This window comes from Halichoeres trimaculatus, unplaced genomic scaffold, assembly GCF_033239565.1.
Source record: "Halichoeres trimaculatus isolate MK-OKI-2021-1 unplaced genomic scaffold, fHalTri1.1 fHalTri1_scaffold_23, whole genome shotgun sequence".
Taxonomy (NCBI): domain Eukaryota; kingdom Metazoa; phylum Chordata; class Actinopteri; order Labriformes; family Labridae; genus Halichoeres; species Halichoeres trimaculatus.
The window spans coordinates 9,129,683-9,150,062 of record NW_027437201.1 but is presented as its reverse complement, the minus strand read 5'-3'; the positions used below and the strand labels follow the sequence as shown (position 1 = coordinate 9,150,062).

Sequence of the window (20,380 nt, the reverse complement as noted above, 5' to 3'; positions counted from 1 at the left end):
AGAAACAGACGCTTTGTACCCTTCACTTTAGGTTACTTCCAGATGACTGGAACATGGTATCTAAGATCTAAATATGGCTGCAACTGTAAAACAAACAGAGATTTTCCATCTTGAGTTTTCAAACACCATAGGCCAGCAAACACATGCTACAAGCACAACCACACGCTCTACATCCCACATCACTTTGTCATCTCCCCTCCTCCCCAGGGTGCCATTAATGTGGGTAAGAGCATGTTTGTCCACTTTCTTCAAACCATTATGTTTGGTCCTCACCGCGGATGTGGAAGCCGGCCCTCTTTGCCTGTCATTTACATAAAGTTACTCACACCACCAACAGGAAATCGTCCTGTTTGCTTCTGTGCTTTGAATACCTCAGGAGACCCTCTGAGAGGGAGGCGGAAATCTTTCACCGAGGTGAAAACATTTTTAATGATCCGAGGTAAATGGGTGTTTGGAGCTGACAGAATTATAAGGCAGGGCTAAATACCTTTTGACAGCATTAATATATTGTTATCCTATAAACCTTCAATGATGGAGAGCCATTATTCTGAGTCCATAACCTTAAATGCCATTACTTTTAGGATTTGAAGCACAGCTTCTGTTGATATTGGTAACATACTTTGTGGAGTGTCAAGTCAGAAAAGTTCAAAGTGACAGTTTTGTCTGATGCTAATGTGTTGGCAATAGCTTTAATAAGCCATTTAAAAAAAGAAGAAAACTCCATCTGTTCTTAACCATAAAGTGTTTTTCTGCATGTTCGCCAACAGTTGCATGTGGTGTGGTGTGTTTGAAGTGGAGGAAGACTTAAGAATTTGTACTTTGGATGGGATGTGTAGGTAAAGAAGGGACAAAATTTTTTATTCCTTATAATTGAAGCCCTCTTAAAGTTAATGTTTGAGAATTTAATCAGTTTCATTAAACCGTTGAAGAAAAAGAGAAAATCAGCGGATATTCAAAAGTCATTCCCTGTTAAATGCACTGGTATTGTGATGGGGCTGCATATCAACTTGTGTCAAGATTTTTTCCTTTATTGTTTTGACTCTGCATGAAAAACAGTTTACCAAACCAACACAAAAACTGTTTCCGTTTTTTCTTTTCAAATATTTTATTTTATCAGAAAGTTACTGATATGCATCAGAGGGTTAAAAAAACGTAAAAGCTTTAAGTTAAAATGTGTGAAAATGTTAGGATAAAAAGACAAACATGTCGATGGTATTGAAAAAAAAGCATTTCTTACATTAAGTTCATACTGTTTATACTGTTTTTATGTATATCAATACGCAGACACATGCAACACTGTGAGTTAAACAAACCAGGGAAAAAAAGAACAAAAACACCTAAGAAAAATAACCAGGACTTAGGTTTATAATTATTTACTGTGAATAAGCAAAAACCATAGCAACACCAGAAACAGTCTGACTATGGTAGAAACTGCTTGCAAGCAGAAAGGCTGAATATTGCAAAGCAATAAGGAAAGCACAACAATGTAGCACTGGTCACTACAACTAAAAATCAATGCAGAAGTTTAAACCAGGTTTGCAGCCTAAAGCTGATTTAAGACACTAATAGCACCGTACCATCTGACTAAACCTCTGATGTCTCGTTTCACTGAGTGGGAAATATAGCTGCCAGACTTTGACAAAGACAAAAACCTTGGTTTGAGGCCAGTTCAATGCATTTGACTAAAACATTTGTCTTAAGTGTAACATCAGTGAGAGGCTAAAGGAGAACTCTGGGGAATGAAAATATTGAGCTTTTCATTTTGTGCCAGTACAACCAAACAGGCCTTTGACGATCAAATTTCTTCCATCTTCTTCAATATACGCCATCATTCCCCCTCATCACTGCGAAGGCCTGTCAGTGTTTCTTTGACTGTTTTTACCCCCTAACAAGACACAGACACTCGAAACAAGACACCGTTCATTGACAGAAATCCTCTTTGTCCAGCACAACGCCCCCCTTCCCCTGCGACCGTAAGTCCTCCCTCCATCTACTTTACTGATGTCTGCGCTTCTGCCTCCCCCTATCAGGCATTTCCTCTGCTGTCAATCAATGATAGGTCTCCCTGCTCCTTATTCATCTCCCACTCAGCCCCTACATTTACAAGTAATACAGCATCACTGCCCTGCCCGCTTGGTTATATTTTTAATTCTCTTAGCTCATTAGCCATCCATTTCATCCATCCCTCTCTGCACTCTACATCTCTGCATCATTACTCTCACTGAATGATTAACAGTTAAAACAGGGCTCTAAGTGCATTTACTGAGCTACGAGCCCAGCCTCTTGTACTGGACGGTCTGGCTTTGGGGGAAAGTTACCTTCTCCTGCTGAGCTCAGCTTGATTCCACTAAACACTGAGCTCAGTGGTTACTGGACCACCTCTCTGAGTCAGAGTTATCGTGTTGAGACGTTTTAATGATCCACTCAGCACCCATTGCCTTCTGCAGAGCTACGTGTGTAATGTTGGTTTTTATTTAAGTGTCAATTAAAATCAAAGAATAAAAAAGCAATAATGTATCATGTAAGTACTGGTAAAACAGGAGTAGGGATGAGTATCAAAAAACAGTTCCTGTTAAGAATTGGCCTTTATGCTAAACCATTCCCTTATCCATTCTCTACATTATGCCAGAGATGCTGGACCTTTCTGTGACTAGTCTGCTGCAGCTATCTTGGCTTAGCAGTCAGATAACAGTTTACTAAGAAAACTCTGATTCAGGATTGTCTGGTTAAAGTTTTACTGAAGAACTGAACACAAAGAAATGCACTTTACTCTCTAACAGCAGATTGCTATTCAGTACTTTCAACATGGTGTACGTCTCCTTATTCACCAAAAACGATATAAACAATATAGTGTTAGCTTGATGCTTTTGTATTCAGGAAATTGCATTGATAGCAGTTAGCATACATCAGCATAACTTCAGTTTTACAACACAGTTTAAACTTTCTTTAAAAACAATAAATCACAATTACCAATTAAATGTCAAAAATACTCAACGCAAATGAAAGAAAAGCTTTGTGCAGACTCATGGCCTACTTCAGTCAGTAACATATAACAAAACAGTACATCAGCATCATGTGGCATGCAATTTTACTTGTATTTATTTATTTACATCCAGAGATATCCAGATCCAGTGACAAATTTCACATCTATTTACTTATAAACTCAATAAAATGTTGTTGACACAGAAAACCTGCAAAGCTACTTTTTATAGGGAGAAAATTGGTAACACTTTACTTCAGAGGTCTGCAAATTTCATCACACTTAGATAATAAATATAAAAAGTTTTTTTTTTCTTATTTCTTTGAAATTAGCACATAACTTTTTAAAAATAATGTCCAAATCTATTGTAGCAAGTCACAGTTGGTAAGTTACTGTTTTTTCCAGTTTCTTTGAAAATTACTCTAAATTGCAAGGTAAGAAGGTGACAACTAGCAAATAGTTTATTTGAAATTAAATCACAACCCACCACAAAATGTTTTGAGAAGTATCCCAACGTTTCTGCTATTTCCAGAGAAGCAGGTGATAAATAGCTGCTTTGTCCTTGAATACAGAAGTTAGGTTCATTGTTTCCTCTGATAATTACCTTTGAAATATTAAGTGAATAATTCAGTTTCCCAATAAGCAGTTGATAGTTAGCTATTGGTTATGTCATTTCACCAAGTTCTTTAGTACTGAGTTTGTTGATATGCAAAATTGAGATCACATGTGATAACCCTTTATGATTAGGCCTATAATGTTTTACATGATACAACTGAAGGCTTCAGATGTGATATTCACCAAGAGCGGGGTTGTAAATTAGCCTTAGCTGATTGTAAGGCCAAAGAATTGAAAAACCTTTGTCTAATTATTACCCAAGTGTGATGAAACTTGCAGACCTCTGGAGTAAAGTGTTAACAGAAAATTCACAGGAGGAATTGATAAGAGAATCAATAAAAAATCAGATATGCAGAATCCAAGGCATTGGTATCAAAAAAGTCTTACCAATACCCATCCCTAAACAGGAGTGATGCTGTCAGATTCAGAGCCACAGAAAAAAATTTAAAAACTTTTTCAGCTGTCAAAATGAATGATCATGGTTTAACTTAGCCAGGTTGAATTGTTGGAGTGTAAATTTGGAACAAAGATGCATCTGTTGAAAATGTGACAAAGCTTTCGTAAGATTCATATCAGGATCATAAGCTCATAAAGATTCACAGCTGTCAAAATTACAGATCGTATCAATGACCTCTCCTTGTTAGTAAAACAACTGGAATTTTCCTGTTGGCTTTCTCACTTAATGATTAACCTCTGACTGGAAATCTGGGCAGATGTGTACTTGTTAGCATTATGAGTAATTATATAGAGAGAACCTGCTACTCTCTGCCTTTACGTGAGGGTAAATACTAACAGTTGGAGTACAGATGTTAGTGTGTGTGATTTTCTGTCATAAATTTGTGTGTGGGCAACACCTGAGTCACACTTCTCATTCCAACCCCCTGCTAACAGACACTCACAAACAGGTGTTGCTGCAAGTCTCACGTCGTATACTTTTAAAGCAGAAGAAGAGGAAAGGCTTCTGACTCAAGAAGTTGTTTTTTTTATTACATGCAATTATGGGACAATGCTGCCAAAACCTGCCTAATAAAAACCTGATTGGCTCCTCCAGTGACAGACACTTTTGTGGTTTCATGTTGTCACAGGCTGCAGGACTAAAGCAGGAGACTGAAGGACACTGAATACCACAAATTTTTACAATCTGATCTGGATATCTGTGATTTCTTCAGATTACTAATCTCAGGTTAACACGTCTCCCTCTACTTTCAAAGCTTCTCTCCAAGGCTTCATTTCTACCTCACATGAACCGTCTCATTTTTCTGCACTCACGCTCAACACTGAACACACCCCTGAATGACACTATATGCATGTTTGCCAATACAGGGTGCAGGTGTGTGCAAGCCTGCGCCTGTGTGTGTGTGTGTGTGTGTGTGTGTGTGTGTGTGTGTGTGTGTGTGTGTGTGTGTGTGTGTGTGTGTGTGTGTGTGTGTGTGTGTGTGTGTGTGTTCTGCAGCAGAATGTGATCAGCACTCGTAGAGGTCAACCAGAGAAACCTGAGAGTGCAGAAGAGTAACTCCATAGCTTTTATCGACCCGGCCACATTCTCAGCATCTGTCAGGCGTTCTCCATCTCTTTATTTCTTGCAGCTCTCTGTTACCCTTCCTGTATACACTTCTCTTGGCTGTTTATTTTCATCAGCTATGCCATTTTGTGACATTTCTGTCTGTATTATGAATTCATGCATAATTTTATTATGTTTGTTTTCCTTTCTGCTTGGAATAACGCAGTATATTGCACATGCTTTTAAAACTATGAACGTTTAAAACTTGTGTTTTTAACAAAAGTCAGTCTGGTAGACCTTAAAATCGTGGACATATAGCTCTTCAAAGTTATTTTAATGAACTTCTTTCAACTGCTATATGAGACAAAGGTCGATGATATTTAAACTGTTATTAAGATCACTGGAAAACACTCAAATCTTTACAAGTTGGTTTAACATAAAGTGGTTTTCACTCTGCTCGGCTCATACCATTTGTAAAAACGCAGGTATAAATTTCAAACCAAACTCAATCGACATATTAAAGATGCTGAAGAAAGCCTGCTGGTGTAAGGTGAGGTTATATATTGGAACAACCATTGAAACTATGAGAAGTTAACATTAAAATATGACTTTTGTAAGTTATGTTACGTAGCATCTGCACGTCTACAAAACCAGGTACAATAAAACTAATTCTGGAAATCTTTGTGCCCCTAAGAGGTTATTAACCCTTTAAGTCCTACCATACCAAGTCTGCCAGAGCATGCCTTTATATTTTTACATGCTGTGGTGTCATTTTTCTGCATGAAACTTTTGATCTACATAAAATACGACCCTTGTACCCCAAACTGTGTCCAGACCATAGACTGTATATGGAATGGACAGCATGGCTCTGCTTTTCACCATTGTTTGTTTTTGAAGTCATCAGAGGCGTTTGTGTGGCCAGAGTCTGAGGAAAAGAGAATCTGAGTGGAACCTTGGGACAAACAATTTTTTTTTCCACTCCCCGGGAGTCTAATCTCTTCTTGGGTCTCCTTCCTGACGTATCTTATAATTCCCGGAATAACTACTGAAGAACTGTAGGTGCCAATCATCTTTGACCGTGACATAAAACCCCATTTTTAAAATCTAATAATGAATGAAAAAGAAAATTTTCAGAAAAACAGGACTTGACTTGTAAAGTTTGACCACAGCTCATCTGGAATGAACAGGGAGATAGCGTTTTTGACCTAGCCAGTCACCAGGGGGAGCTGTTTCTGTAGTGACTTCACTCCGGGGCAGAGCGAGATGACATCCATTTCTTTTACAGTCTTTGGTCCAGACTAACTAAATAAATTACTGAAAAGTACAAAAAACATTAAAACAAAATAAGAAATTGCACATATCTTACACAGCATACAGAAACAATACAGAGAAATCTAACAACCATGATGATGTGTATTCAATCTAGGGAGTGATGAGAACTAATGCAGACTGGATCATGATGTTTTTGTTGTTTACCCTTCATGCTAGGTTTCTGCAAACACATAGGTGGAAGGAAACTGTGCTCTGGAACAAGAAAAACAAGAGTGTAACTCTCCAGATTCAATCCGCAAAAAGGATGATCAATCTATCTTATCTGATGATAAATCTACTGCAAATCAAAAATGAAAATTTTGGGCTCTACAGGGTTAAACTCATCAGCCTTACAAATTTAATAAACTGGATCTGACTTGTGACAAAAAGAATGCAAAAATCAGGCCAACCTCATAAAAAGTTCTGTGAAGTACAGTTGATGGCACAGTGCATTGATTTATTTCTTAGTCACTATGCCAGAACAGAAGATAAATATCACAGAGAGGAAGAGGCTTGGTTTGGCAGTGACACAGTACTCCAATACATCCTGTAAATCCTGAAAACCTTGACTCACCACACAGAAGCCAATTTTGGCAAAGAATGAACAGCACGAGCGAAAGCGCAAGTGTTGTGCTCACCCTTGGACCAGGAGGCCACCCATGCCAAAGCACCTCAAAAACTTTTCTCTGGAATGTCGAGGGCCAAATGACTGAGAGAAGACAAGCAACTAACTGGGCCTGACTGAGTCACGACCACAAGGGTTTGATTCTTGTTTGACAGAAGAGAAAGAGACACAGTAGACTTTAAAACCACCATCAATTGTAACAAAGCTCATACTGTGTTGAGTAGAGGGGAAAGGGGTTAAAAAAGAGAAGGTCAACTGTGGCCATAGAGCCCGAGTCCATCAAGAAATAAGTCAGAGGATGTGTGGAGTCCAAGCTTTACCCACACAATGAGTGACTGTGTCATACAAAGACAGATTGAAGATTCTTCACAGCTCTTGATGTAGAAATGCTTTGGATGCAGGAAATCAGAAATGTCGATGGCATTTTATCACTTTCCCATTCATCTCCTCTTTTTCTGTCTGTCAGATTCTTTCTGGAATCCAAAGAGTCCCGTGCAGCTTAGGAATGACATGTTGAAATGCTGGATGCAGCTTTCAGCAGATTAGAACTTGGTGTTCCAACACTTTAAATACCAGGAGATATTAGTGTAGAACGTAAGCTATAATAGTTAATACTTCTAGACAAATAGGTTGATATTTGAAGTACTAGCCTTGGTTTTATTTGCACAGTTATTTTTTAAAAACAAAGCCCTGACCCAGGATGCTCTCCAAACAAACACATTAAGGGCTTTGTTTAGCATAAATTCATCCTCTCTTGTATTCATTGGCTCTGTACGTAAAATAAGCAGCTACACGGGGTTTATGTTAAAATAACATGCCTGTTTTACTTTTTTTTTTTTTTGGTTGCTTTCAGAATTCATTATATCTCCTTTGTAGATTAATAACTGTCACAGATGTGGACATTTTCCTTGAGACCTGTGGCTTTCGCAGCAGCCTCCAAGTTGGTCTCCAGAGCCATTGTGTGCTGCTAATGCTAGCTTAATCAGCTAGCTGGCTAAAACAATTTAACTCAACCATGTAAAACTGATCTTAGAACATCTGAGTGACACTCAATACAAGTTTGAGGTACAGTCTCCTAGCCAGTAAGTCAAAAGTAAGCTTATTTCCACTTTTTAGGAAGTTTAAAGAAAGACTGGTCCAAAAGAAAGGTTTTAAACTCCATATGGGCTTCAGACAGAACCTTTGACAGGACAAGGCTTTAAAGAGTTTCATTTACATATGTATGTACCATTGTTGACCTAAACCAAGTTAAGAAACCCCCATTTCACCTTCTCCCTTTCCTCCCTCCATCCTTTCGCTCTTTCTCTCAGTTTAGTTGAGCAGCTCCAGTCCTTGCTCTGTGCATGGGGTTATGTGTAGATCACTCTTTCTGTTTTCCAAAGGGCATCCTGTCGATCGTTGAGGTCAGCTAAACTCAGGAAGGAAAGAGCTCCCTCCTCTTCCTCACCTATCAATTCAATAACCAAATGCACTTCAATCCTCCATCCCCCTTTTTTGTCTTTTTAACCACACCCACTTGACCTTCATCTGCCCATATGCTGTCTCACATCTGTAATGCTCAATAAGTCATCTTATCGACCTCAGGCTATGAAGAGGGAGTATCAGTACCTGTCAGCATATGCCTTGTTTGGTGCTTCTCTTTTTGTTGTTCTTCACTCATTTTTCAGTAATCCTTTATATTTCCTCAACAGGCATGCTCATACATGAATAATATAATTGCTTGCGTGCAGCAGATCCTAACCTGCTGCCCCATGCTGCCACAGGAACAGGAACACAGGCTACGGGTGATAGGTCAGCACACTAAGTGCAGTCAATCGAGGCCACAAAGTTAAGGAAGTACAGGGTCGATGAGTGAAAGCCTCAGTTTCCCACCAGCCTTGAGGCCATGGAGCCAGTAACCTCAGGTTGATAGGAACAGGCAGTGACTACTCTGACAAAATCCAACATTCCTCATTCGACTTCAACCATGCTATGAAAAGGCCTTGTCACTGAGTGTTAGTATGGATGGCCACTCCCATCATGTTCTATCAGATAAGCATCAACGGCCACTCCCATCGTGAACGATCAGATAGCTTTTTCTAGAACTGACAAGCATTAGCATGTAACCATTTTCTCATTGGGCATATTAAATACCAATTCCTTCCCTGACAGGAGCTAATGAGAAACAGCTTTCTAACCTTAGGTCATGTAATATGTACAGTACCAACTTGCCCAACTTTATTTTTGATAGTAAACACAAATGATGCCAGGGAACACTCTAGTTATGTGTCTGATACATTTAATCATTGATTCAATCTGTAAAGAAACTGATGATACATGTATCTGCAGTTAGGATACATCAGGGATTTTTTGTGTAGTTGAAAATGTCAACATTATTACTGCAATACAAGTGACAGTTGCTCTCTAAAACTGTTCCTTAGGTACTAGCTGGAGGACTTGCTTTAAGAAATATTAAAATATTAAAACACTCACTGACCTGGGAATCATACATGCTTTATTATTTCATGTTTTATTTCTTCACTCCAGTCATTGGGGATTAATTTTTTGTTCAAAGCAGATACGCAAGTTGGCATATGACAAGTTAGCTTCAGTTTGGGAGAGCAAAATAAAGTTTTTTCTTTTATAGTGTGTCTCAGAAATGTGTAGACAATCCTTAACATGACAACAATGCTGGTTCCTTAAGTGTCTTAATGTTTGCATGATAAGACATTTTTGCAGGATGTAATTTACTTGTATTTATCAGTCACTTCCTGGCTCTGGGTGTGTCCTGTTTTGTACAAAACAGACCTTCGCTGTTGAATTAGTTGCAAAGATGCTTTTTTTGCATCGTTTTGTCTTTGCTGATTTAAGCTAACAAAGTCGATTTGACTTTGAGAGCCGGCTAATAAGCGCGCTAATCAACTTCACTTGTCTCATGTTGTTGTGACCCCTGTGAAGACCGAGGATCAAACTACGTTGTTCGGCTTACATCCCCAGGGGACACCACCCCAGTCTGATCTTCCCACAAAGGTCTCCTACACACACAGGCCTCTCATGACCTTTGACCTCTGACCCTGCTCTCGACTGCTTGCAGAAGACTGGAAGTCATATCACACTCCTTTAGATAAGTATCTTGCCATACGGATCCTCGACACTGTGGGTCTATCCCAACAAAGTCTGGTCAGCACTATAGTGGTTAACCATTAGAGAGGGATAAGAGAAGTGTGTTTTTTCCTGGTCAGACTCAAAACAAACTTTAATCCTTTTCGAAGTGTGGGAGGAAATTGGATTTTCACCTCATGTCTCAGCCTAGCTTAGATCCACACAACAGGGTTTTACATCATCACAAAGGAAAGTTTACAACCAGCTTAAACTTCAGTGCAATCCAAACAGCTTCAGCACTTAATCCAGCCTTCTTTCTAAAGATAACCTACAGTACAACTTCCCAAAGTCTCAAGTTGTGACTTGTGTTTTCATGGGCAGAGGCCTTGTGTGTGTTCCTCAATCTCACTCCACCCTCCCCACCATGTTTAGCCTTCAGGCCTGTGTCGCCACAACACTAATGGAAATGGACGTCTGGCTCTACAGATTTGTATGCACTGATAATGCTGGTGCTTCGGCAAAAAGATAACATTAGGAATAAAGGGTACGTGATCGAGTTAGCAGAAGCAATAACATATGATGATGAAGCCCATACCCTGCACATCTAGCTGAGGATCACAACAAATACACATTCATCATTATGTGTGCTGCATTAGTTATCTCAAAGGATGTTTTAAGATTGGGGTTCTGGCTCCTTATATTGTATCTTGATCTGGGATGAATCATCCCTCAAACCACAGCATTAAACCACAAACTAAAAGTGGAACCAAACAGCATCAAAGCATCATCAGCAATTAACAATTTTCACATCAGTGTTTTTCCTCCAACATTACATCATTTCTTCTACAAATAGCTAACTGATTCTCAATTTCAGACCAGAAACGATGGAGGAAAGATGTACATGATATGTATTTTGATGCAGTAATTGACCCATGTCCTCTCTGTAATTACAGACACAATGTGATCCATTGTATGGCTTAGCTTTACTTTGAGGGAGCTGTCATGTTGTCCAACTTTTATGGAGATTAATTTTTAAAATCAAGTTAAAGTTTACAATCACGCCAGTTGTTTGCATTTTACAACATTACAGAGGCTGGAAAGACACATATAGTGAATCTAGACTTATGTAAAGGTAAAACAAAGTCACATTCACTTCTGACAGCAAAGTAATTCAACCAGCATCTCATTACTGCAACCTTTGGCAAATTTAATTATTGAATATAATTAGGAAAGGATTTTACTAATTTTATAATTACATACGTGGTATTATCAAATGGCAGTGTTAGCTAGAAATGGTAGCTGTGCTGACTTCAAAAGCAGTTTTAGTTCAGTTGTGAAATAAGCGCCAGAGTGACACCTCTGCCTTTGTTTATGTATTAGTTTTGTAAAGTTGTGTCGTAGCGCTCTTAACGCACTCTATCTATAAACGACCTCTGACGTATCCGTTAGCCCATTAACTTGTGTTTTTAATTTTGCTTCTTTCCACGAACGTTGTGCTATCCCACACACATTTCTGCTCTGATTTAGATGTCTTTTCTTGACGTTTAAGCCTTGAAGACCCTTTGTCTGCAAGTAGGGCTGCCACAAACGATTATTTTGATAGTCGACTAGTCACCGATTATTTTTTGCGATTAGTCGACTAATCGGATCATACATAAATTGCAGCTTATTGTACCAGCATACAGCTCATTAGTTTCCAGCTTCAAGTGTTTAAGGTATGTACTAAAAATAAAGACAATTAAGATGATAGTTCATTCAACTTTTAATGAACTTTGCAGCTTGTACTGACATTCTTTTAATGTGATAGTGCAAAATAAAATGAAGGCATAACTCTGGTCTAGAATGGACCCAAAACTTTGCACTATGTATGTACACTATGAATACTATGCAGTAGTAAGAACACAAAATATCAACAAAAGGAAATAGCTGAAAACACATTTCCCTCTTCTCTGACATCAAACAAATCTTTAAATGTGCAAACAGCTGAGTTAAAGACGGTAAACAAGGCACTGGGTGAGAGTAAACAAAACAAAACAAAAAAAACGTTTATAGGTTTTTCTTTGCTTCATTGTCCCTGGCATTAGACATAGCTACATTTGAAGTACTGAAAGTGCGACACAATCAAATGAGGTAGGCACCTAAAACTAAATAAATTATCCAAAAAGACAAGTTTTGCTCTCATCCATGTACAGCAAAAGTGCATTTTGTGCTCAGTGCTCACAACTGTTTTTAACTTTACAACACTCTGACTCTACATAATCCCAGTCTACACAAGGCTCTTGTTCATAGCCAGGAAAGTTAGCATTTCTACATGTTCTGGAGAAAGGCTTGCTCTCTTTTGAGAGCAGATGTTCCCTGCTGTGGAGAAGATGCGCTCTGACGGGGTGGAGGTTGCAGGGATGCACAGAAAAGATTTAGCTAGCTTTGATAGCGTGGGGAAGCGTCCCTCATTTTCACTCCACCATTTGAGAGGATCATCCTTTTTAGAGAGTGTGGCCTCTGCAAAGTACAGCTGAACTTCACTTCTCACAACTTGGACTTTTTGGTCCTCCTGGTCAGTTTCTTCATCATTTTCACTCTGACTGTCTGTGTCAGACTGAAGAAGGGAGTCCAAAGCAGTCTTTTCAACTCTACCTGAACCAGTGACCCTCTGCTGTTGTGCACACTCACGTGTCCCAGCATTTGCCTCTTTGACAGCAAGCACTTCGATAGTACCCTGCACTCTGATGCCATCGGCGGGAGCCAGAAACTTCAGCTTTCTGTATCTGGGGTCCAGTGCAGCTGAGAGAATAACTGGGTTTTCTTTCTCCGCTGAGATAGCAAAAATACTCTCCCATCTCTGTGTTATCCCTTTTTCCGCAGTGGCAATGAAAGACTTTCCTGAGCTTGTCTCAAACTGTCTTTGGTGTACAGACCGAGACAGTCCCTTGATCACCTGTGGAAGACCTGAAATGGTTGTGTACTGCTGTCCACTAAGGTAAACAGTAGCTGTCTCAAAAGGCGCCAACCCTTGCTCCAGTTCTTCAAGCAGAGCCCACTGCTCTGGCTTCAAGTCAAAGTAATGCTTCCCCCTTGAAGTTACCTCAGGATCTGAAAGAGTGGCAGTGAGAGGCCAGCGCTGTTCCAGGAGTCTCTCAATCATGTGAAATGTACTGTTCCATCTTGTACTGACATCTTGGATCAGAGCATTTTTCTTCACATTCATTTGCTCCTGTTTCATCTTCAGCTTTGTGCTAGCCAGCTCACTTCTCTTAAAGTGCTCCACTAGCTGCCTAGCAGCACCTAGTGCTCTGCTGATGGTGGTTTCTTTGAGAGCAGTGTTGACTATGAGCTGGAGAGTGTGTCCAGCACAGCGGATAGAAGCCCATCCATGTTTTTCTTCAAGCAGTCGCATTGCTGCCACCATATTTGACCCACTGTCGTGAACTACTGCCTTTATTTTGGTGGGCAAGATGTCAAATTTTGCTAACACCTCTTCCATCCATGTCATTATATTTGCACCAGTATGCCTTTCCTCAAGAGGCATGGTGGCAAGGTTGAAGCTCTTCATCTTCCAATCTTCACTCATAAAATGACAAGACACACCAAGGTACGCCTCTGTTGCACGACTGGTCCACACATCAGCAGTCAGGGTGAGGAAACTTTGGACTCCTCGAAGGGTCTGCTTTACCTTAAAGATATGAGATGATTTGGAATAGTTAGCATTAGGAGGAAAATTTTATGTACATATATTATTTTTAACAATATTTGTCAGTTTATGCATCAAGATTTAAATGTATTTAAAAATTCAGCAATTCAGTTGTCACATCAAATCAAATACAGTAACAATAAACATTCAACATATCAGTAAAAAAAATTGCATTACATCACTTTTGTTTTATGCTTTAACAAAGATTAATTAATTAATTGCTAAGTCAGCAAATTCTTCATCATTTCATCATGTAATGTGTTAAATTGTAATACAAAATACTGTTTTGTGCTGAGAGAAACAGAGAGAGAGAAAAAAAACTGACCTTCTCAAATGTTTTAACATATTTCTCTTCCATCATTGCGGTGAAGTGTGATCGGCCTGGTAGGTAGTTGTCATGGTATTCTGGATTGAACTGCTTGATCATATCTTTGAAACCTGAATCACCAACCATGGACAGGGGTCTCATGTCTGTCACCAACATGTTCAGGATTGCTTCAGTCAGGACATTTGCTTGCCGAGGTGTGCATGTTGTTGGCTTTGTCACAAAGTTGTCCATTGAAGAGGAACACGTTTTTTTGGCGCTGTAACGTAGCGTTATGAAACATTAACGTCATCACATTTTCTATTCAAACACATCGCTATAAAGTAGGTAGCTCACTGTTGACGCTAATGTTAGCAGCTAACTAGCCAATTAGCTTACCGAGATGGTCCTTCTTCGTCCGAAAATAAATCCGCCACGACGTGCTTTCTTTTCAGATGCTCATGCATCGCCGTCGTGCTGCCATGGAAGGCCATTTCTGCTTTGCAGATTTTGCATTGCACACTTTTCTCCTTTACTTTGGAAAAATGCTCCCAAACTTTCGAGCTCCGTTGCCGGCTTGCCATGATGCTGCTGGGCATAACACTTTCGGTGACATCACGGGTGACCTCGGATACCACTTCTGCGCATGTGCGTGAAGGATAGAACGGCAGACAAGATAGCCGAAAGTACAGCGGCAGTTTTGAGGGGAAAATAAGGTTTAAAAATATCTTAAAACGACGACGTCGATCATTAAATAAGTCGTCGACGTCGTCGTGACTAGTCGACTAATCGTGGCAGCCCTATCTGCAAGTAGAGCATGTAAGAACACATGTTAATGTCATTTTGTTATTTGGAATGTTACTTAGCTTGGTCAGTGTTTTATACTGATTTGGTTTATTCTCTGTAATGTTACAGTTTTACAGTAGTGGATTCAACCCAAAGTAAAGTTCAGGAAAAGCAAGCCCTGTGTCTTTTTGAAAAGTGTGGATCCCTGTTAACTAGCTGTCTAGTTGCACTCATGACATGTGCTGCGAGGACAGCATAGTAGCCTTTAATTTACACAAATCAGCTATCAATTTCAACGCCCAGTTTTAAACCTTTTTTTTTTTTCCTTTCGGTGTTTGAGCTAGTGCTGTCACAGAGAACAATATCTACAAGAGTGGAAAAGATGTACAAAAAGTCTTTAATTACAATCCAGGGGGTCAGTGTCCAACAGATCCCTGTTTTGTTTATGATTGAAAATTAATAAAATAGTTAATTCAATACAGGTTTACTGTTAATTACAGTTAATCCCCAACCCTAATATCCCTCCAATGCATAGTTTAGACCCTTTTGATGACCTCTCGACGATATGTGATCTTTCTGACTCCAAAAATCATCAATGGCCCCTTGATAAATATCTTCTACTGTTACACCTGCCACAGCACCTATCACTGACTGTTTATTGTTCATCTGAGTGGAGGGGGCGTGGCTTAACCACAGGTCAATTTGATTGGATAAAAGGTATGCCATTGGTGCTGATACAGTCTTAAACAGAACAAGGACATTTTAACTCTGTATTTTAAGATGTTTGGCCTCAAAATTAAAAAAAAAGGTCAGACTATTATGAAAACTGTTTTTTTTTTATGATGTCATTGATAGCTTTATTAAGGAACTTTTCGATTGTGTTGATATTGGCACCCTTTGTGGTACAAAATTGTAAATTTTTTCTATCTCCTGCTTTTTATCCTGTATATTCTGTTTTTTTTTTTTTTTTTCATTGTTTGACAGTCTGTTCAGCCTGTTTCTTGGGCATGCTGTGAAATATCCCTTATCGAGGCTTCAGATAGATTTGTTTTTGCAGCTCATAAGAGGAATCTGTCTCGATTTAAGACTCAAACCAGTGAACAAGTGCTTATGGTGGCTCTACACAATTTGATTATGTAACAAACCTCCCTAAAGTCAAGACCTGCTCTGAAATGCAACAAAACAATCCTCAACCTTTCAGTGTGACTTAAGTTCAAACTTGAGAGGAATAAAAAATACATACAGGACAAAAGAGAGGAAACTGTCTCAAGAAACTTAGCTGTAACAGTCTGTTTCATTCATTTCTGGTTTCTTCAAGTCGCCCCATGGGCTGAACTGAGAGCCCTCTCAGGCCAAACTGCATCATGGGAGAGGCACAAAAGACCCCTTTAGCCTGAGACTTGCTCTGTACTCATCACTGTGATAACAGCATCCTTCAAGCGACTGACCCAACAGACTGCACGGCTCATCAACAGGCTCCTTTCATTGTCATTTCACAAAAGCGTTGATTTAATCTGTGAGGCATCGGGTCGCTGGAAAGAGCAGTGACTGCAGTCACAAGGAATTCCTGATTTGGAGAGTGATACCCACAGGGTGCCACGATATAAAGAAAGTCAGAGACCAGCTCAGAGATATGACCTTCTTCTAAACCCTCAGCACAGAAAGAGTGTGCTCTTTGTATTTTTGAGCGAGATGAGTTCTGAAGACAATGAGACAAGCCTCATCGTGGCATTTAGGTCGATGGGCCAACAATTCCTACAATGCCGCAGTGACATGATCCAATTATTTGGCAGACAATATGAGCGTCAGGCTCATCATACTGTTCCTACAGTGTGAATATGTGCTCACTTGGATTCCTTTCAGGCCACTGTGACCCCTGTCAATGAACCCCATCATTCAACTTTACTTGCTCTGCACAGAGGTCCATAATAAATTTGCCCAGAGTTTGGATAGGGTCAACCCCAAGCCGTTTGCTAAATATCTGAAAAATAAATCTCTGAACAAGAAAATTCATTGTCCTGTCTGGAGAGTGAAGCAGAATTTAGGAATTTGATTTTTTGCTTCACTGTCTCATTAATCAGTCTGTGTGGGTGTAAAGCTTCAACATCTGGGACTTAATGCCCTGTTCATGAGATACACCATGACTATGAAATACAAAAACGCTTCTGCTGTTACTCAGCACAGTGAACCTGGATTTAACTCAGTCTTAGCAGTAGAATGAGACATTTGTGAAACTAAGCAGCAACAGAGAAAAGTCAATTTACGCTTGAAGATCCAGTTTGCAGTGAAGCTGCATCCTTTCATGTTGTGTCTGGGTGAAAACAAGGGTCAGTATTGAATTTGACTGAATGGAAATCGTCTTTGTGTTCTGAGATAAGCTACAAATCAGGAATCCAAAGAACTGTGTCATTGCAGTTGACTCCATTATTTTCCTCTTTTTTTTTTTAATGCTCCTGTGTGTGTGTCTGGAGAGTCTACGTGTTACCATGGCTGCGATGTTTACAAACAAGATTTCACCTGTTAGCAGCCTGTAGCGTTTTGATGCTAAGCCGTGGTGGTGCTGGTGTTTTCTGTGAGCTGAGAATAGAGAAGGGAGGACGACGTGCTGGTGCTGCGGTGTGACCTCAGAAGAGACAACATAGACCTGTCTTTCCATTCATTGTTCAGGGACATGTAAGATCTATCTCCAATAAGACGGACGAGCTAGTCATGCTAACCCAGCAACAGAGGGAATACCAGAAGGCAACATAGCATCAAGCTATTCACAGACACGGCTAATGGCTAACACTGACACAAACGCCACGGATTTCACCTGTTGTGAGTTGACAGGATACAGGAGCGTGAAACTGAGCAAACTAGTGAAGAAGTCCAGCTCTGTCCTGAACCCTGTGGAGGCTGCCTGGAAATGACTATCTATTATAGCTGTCTTACCTTGGCAGACTGTATCAGAGACAGAGGTGCAGGCCTCTAACATTTCTCCTTCATCACAGGTGCCACAGGGGATGCAGGGCTCCCGAGAACTCTCCTGGTCCGAGTATGTGTCCCCAGTGCACTCTTCACATGTTGTGTCGTGGTTGTAGTCACAGCTGAACAGCATGCCCTGGCCTTCAGGACACTTGGTGCAGGGTTCACAGCGCTGTGAGAGTTCATTCAGATAGTAGCCATATTTACACACACAGGTGGCGTCGTTGGAGTCTGTGCAGGGTGCTTTCATACGATATAGACCCGTGCACAACGTGCAGGGCTGACATTTCTCTGTGTGACTGAAGTTTTCTGAGAAGGTTTCGCCTGAAAGCAAAGAGAGAATGAGGTCCATTAAAATCAGAATATCTACATGTTTTTTTCATAGTCTGCATCAAGCCTTGTGAACTCATCTTTGGTTTCTTGAAAACAAAAAGAGGCTCAATCATGGTGGCTCCAAATGTTAGGATGCAGAATTTCCAGCTAATTTATGAAATGTCAGTGTGAACATGTAATCTTTGCAGCCTGGCAAACAGCTTCAACAAATCAACCTGAAAACAAAACCAACCATGCCCCTGTTTGTGCTAAATTTTGTATAACTTCTAACCTCAACAGGTTCAGAGTGGATGAGTCGTTAAAGAAAACCAATCCTTGTAAAGTTTATAAAAATAAAATGCTGTAGCAACTGAAAAAAAAAACAACAGACTTTGTGCCAGGATGTAAACCTATTTAATTCATCTGTTCACATTAAATATGGGCTATAATGGGATTTCCTTATCCTTTAGAGCTGGCCTCAAGTGGACTCTTGAGGAATTGCAGTTTGGGGCTTCTGCATGGGTTTGATTTTATGATCGTGCAAATTGCTGCAAGGGTGTTTTTTTTACTCCAGATTATCTTGTAACAAAACAAAAAACCAACTTGACCTTAGAACCAGGGGTTTCACCTACTAATCGAATAACTGAGTTATTAACTACTTCAACCACTAGACCTGTAAGCTCAGGTCGACTAGTCGTGTACAGCCACTGGCGCCCCAAGCAAGCTGTTTTTTTGCCTTAAGGAAAACACTGTCGCCTGACAGCGGGTGAGTCCCCATCCCTCCCACAGTGATGCCGTAGTTTTCCTCAACATGGACCAAAAAGATGACAGGATAGACAATGAGTAATAAGTGGCATGCAGTGCATTCATTTTTCGTGTTTAAGATGTAATCAGAGACTTTTATAGGTACTAAATTCTGTCAAAAGTAGCTATGGGCACCGATTCACGTAAAATCAAAAGGTAACATGTTTAGGTATCTAAATGCATCCTTGTGACTGTGAGGGAATGGAGGAGTAGGTGATTTTCCATGTTGGACATGAAGACAGCATTGTAAGGTTATATATTTAAGAATTAATATGTTAATATTATTAAATTAATTGATATTTTTTACCACATTAACACAAAAAAGTACCAAAAATTGGTACTCTTGAGTACAGATACCGATTGCCAGTATTGGGCATTGGTACCATATTGTTTCAAATGTAAAAGGTACCCATCCCTAAATTTAAGGAGTCCATTTGTGTTCTGATGTGCGTCAGAAAGGGTCTAATATGACATATAATTTAACTGTTTGAGGCTAAAGTATGTAGCACAAACGTGGCTGTTTATCTGTTTACTGCCACTGTCATCCTGGTCGACAGCAGAGCTGTTGTTCTTTAACACAAAAAAACTGATTAGAGATTTGTTGTATCGAAAGGCTGTGCTGCCTCATTATGTTGTTATGAAATGCTCATATATTTTATTCTGAAAAGTGTTACATATTTCAGTGGGATGCTTAAGCTGTTTGAATTACAGAAAACACTTTTCCAGTGTTTAATTGAGCCATGGTTTTATTCTCATTACTACATAATGAACAGTCAAACACTATTTTGGTTGACTGCGTGACTTGTAAAAATGAGTAGTTGTGCAACCACTTCTTGGAACCGAGTATGTAATGAATTAAAAAAAGCTAACTGCATCCAGATAAGTTACAGATGAATTGCAAGACTTGTGTGTAAGTTTGTTTATTATTATCAATACTATTCGACAAATATCTTAGAATTAAAAAAAAAACACACTATGGTGGTTTATTTTGGGTTGCAGCTTTGTTTTGATTTTTGTTTCTGTTTGGTTTTGATTTGCTTTGTTTTGGCTAACTGGTGAAGACCTTTTTGGAACAAATATGTAATCATCTCTCTAAAGTCACACTAATGATATGATTGATTGCCATGAGTATCAAACTGTGGAGAAGTTTTAATTTTTTAAATATAAATTACAAACAGGCCCACACAGTACCTAGAAATAAAAGTATTTTATGATGTGATAAACTTACAAAGTCTACATATGACTGTTTGGCAGGTCTGACAGATTTCCTGGGACAGATACTGAGTGTCTGCAGAGGACACAATCAATATTGCATGTTTTATGGAATTGTGTTTCGGCTGGATAGAGAACTGGGAAACACACTAAATAATGCAACAGACCTATTTGTAAGAGCAGCTCGTGTGTGTGTG

The 20,380-nt window shown here is 39.5% G+C and overlaps 2 protein-coding genes across 2 annotated transcripts in view; both read right to left on the bottom strand.

Annotated features, from left to right (window-relative positions):
- The window catches only part of ngfrb (nerve growth factor receptor b), a 40,936-nt gene that overhangs the window by 9,805 nt on the left and 10,751 nt on the right, over positions 1 to 20,380 (bottom strand). The window contains exon 3 of the mRNA XM_074663953.1: positions 17,823 to 18,179. Within this exon, the coding sequence (XP_074520054.1) occupies positions 17,823 to 18,179 (357 nt within the window). The remainder of the gene's footprint in view (positions 1 to 17,822; positions 18,180 to 20,380) is intronic.
- Positions 11,941 to 14,706, bottom strand: LOC141785577 (E3 SUMO-protein ligase ZBED1-like). The gene is made up of 3 exons (XM_074663952.1): positions 14,505 to 14,706; positions 14,127 to 14,385; positions 11,941 to 13,783 (listed from the first exon to the last, which is right to left on the bottom strand). The coding sequence occupies exons 1-3, from the start codon at positions 14,702 to 14,704 to the stop codon at positions 12,380 to 12,382; spliced, it is 1,863 nt and encodes a 620-aa protein (XP_074520053.1). The 5' UTR covers positions 14,705 to 14,706; the 3' UTR covers positions 11,941 to 12,379.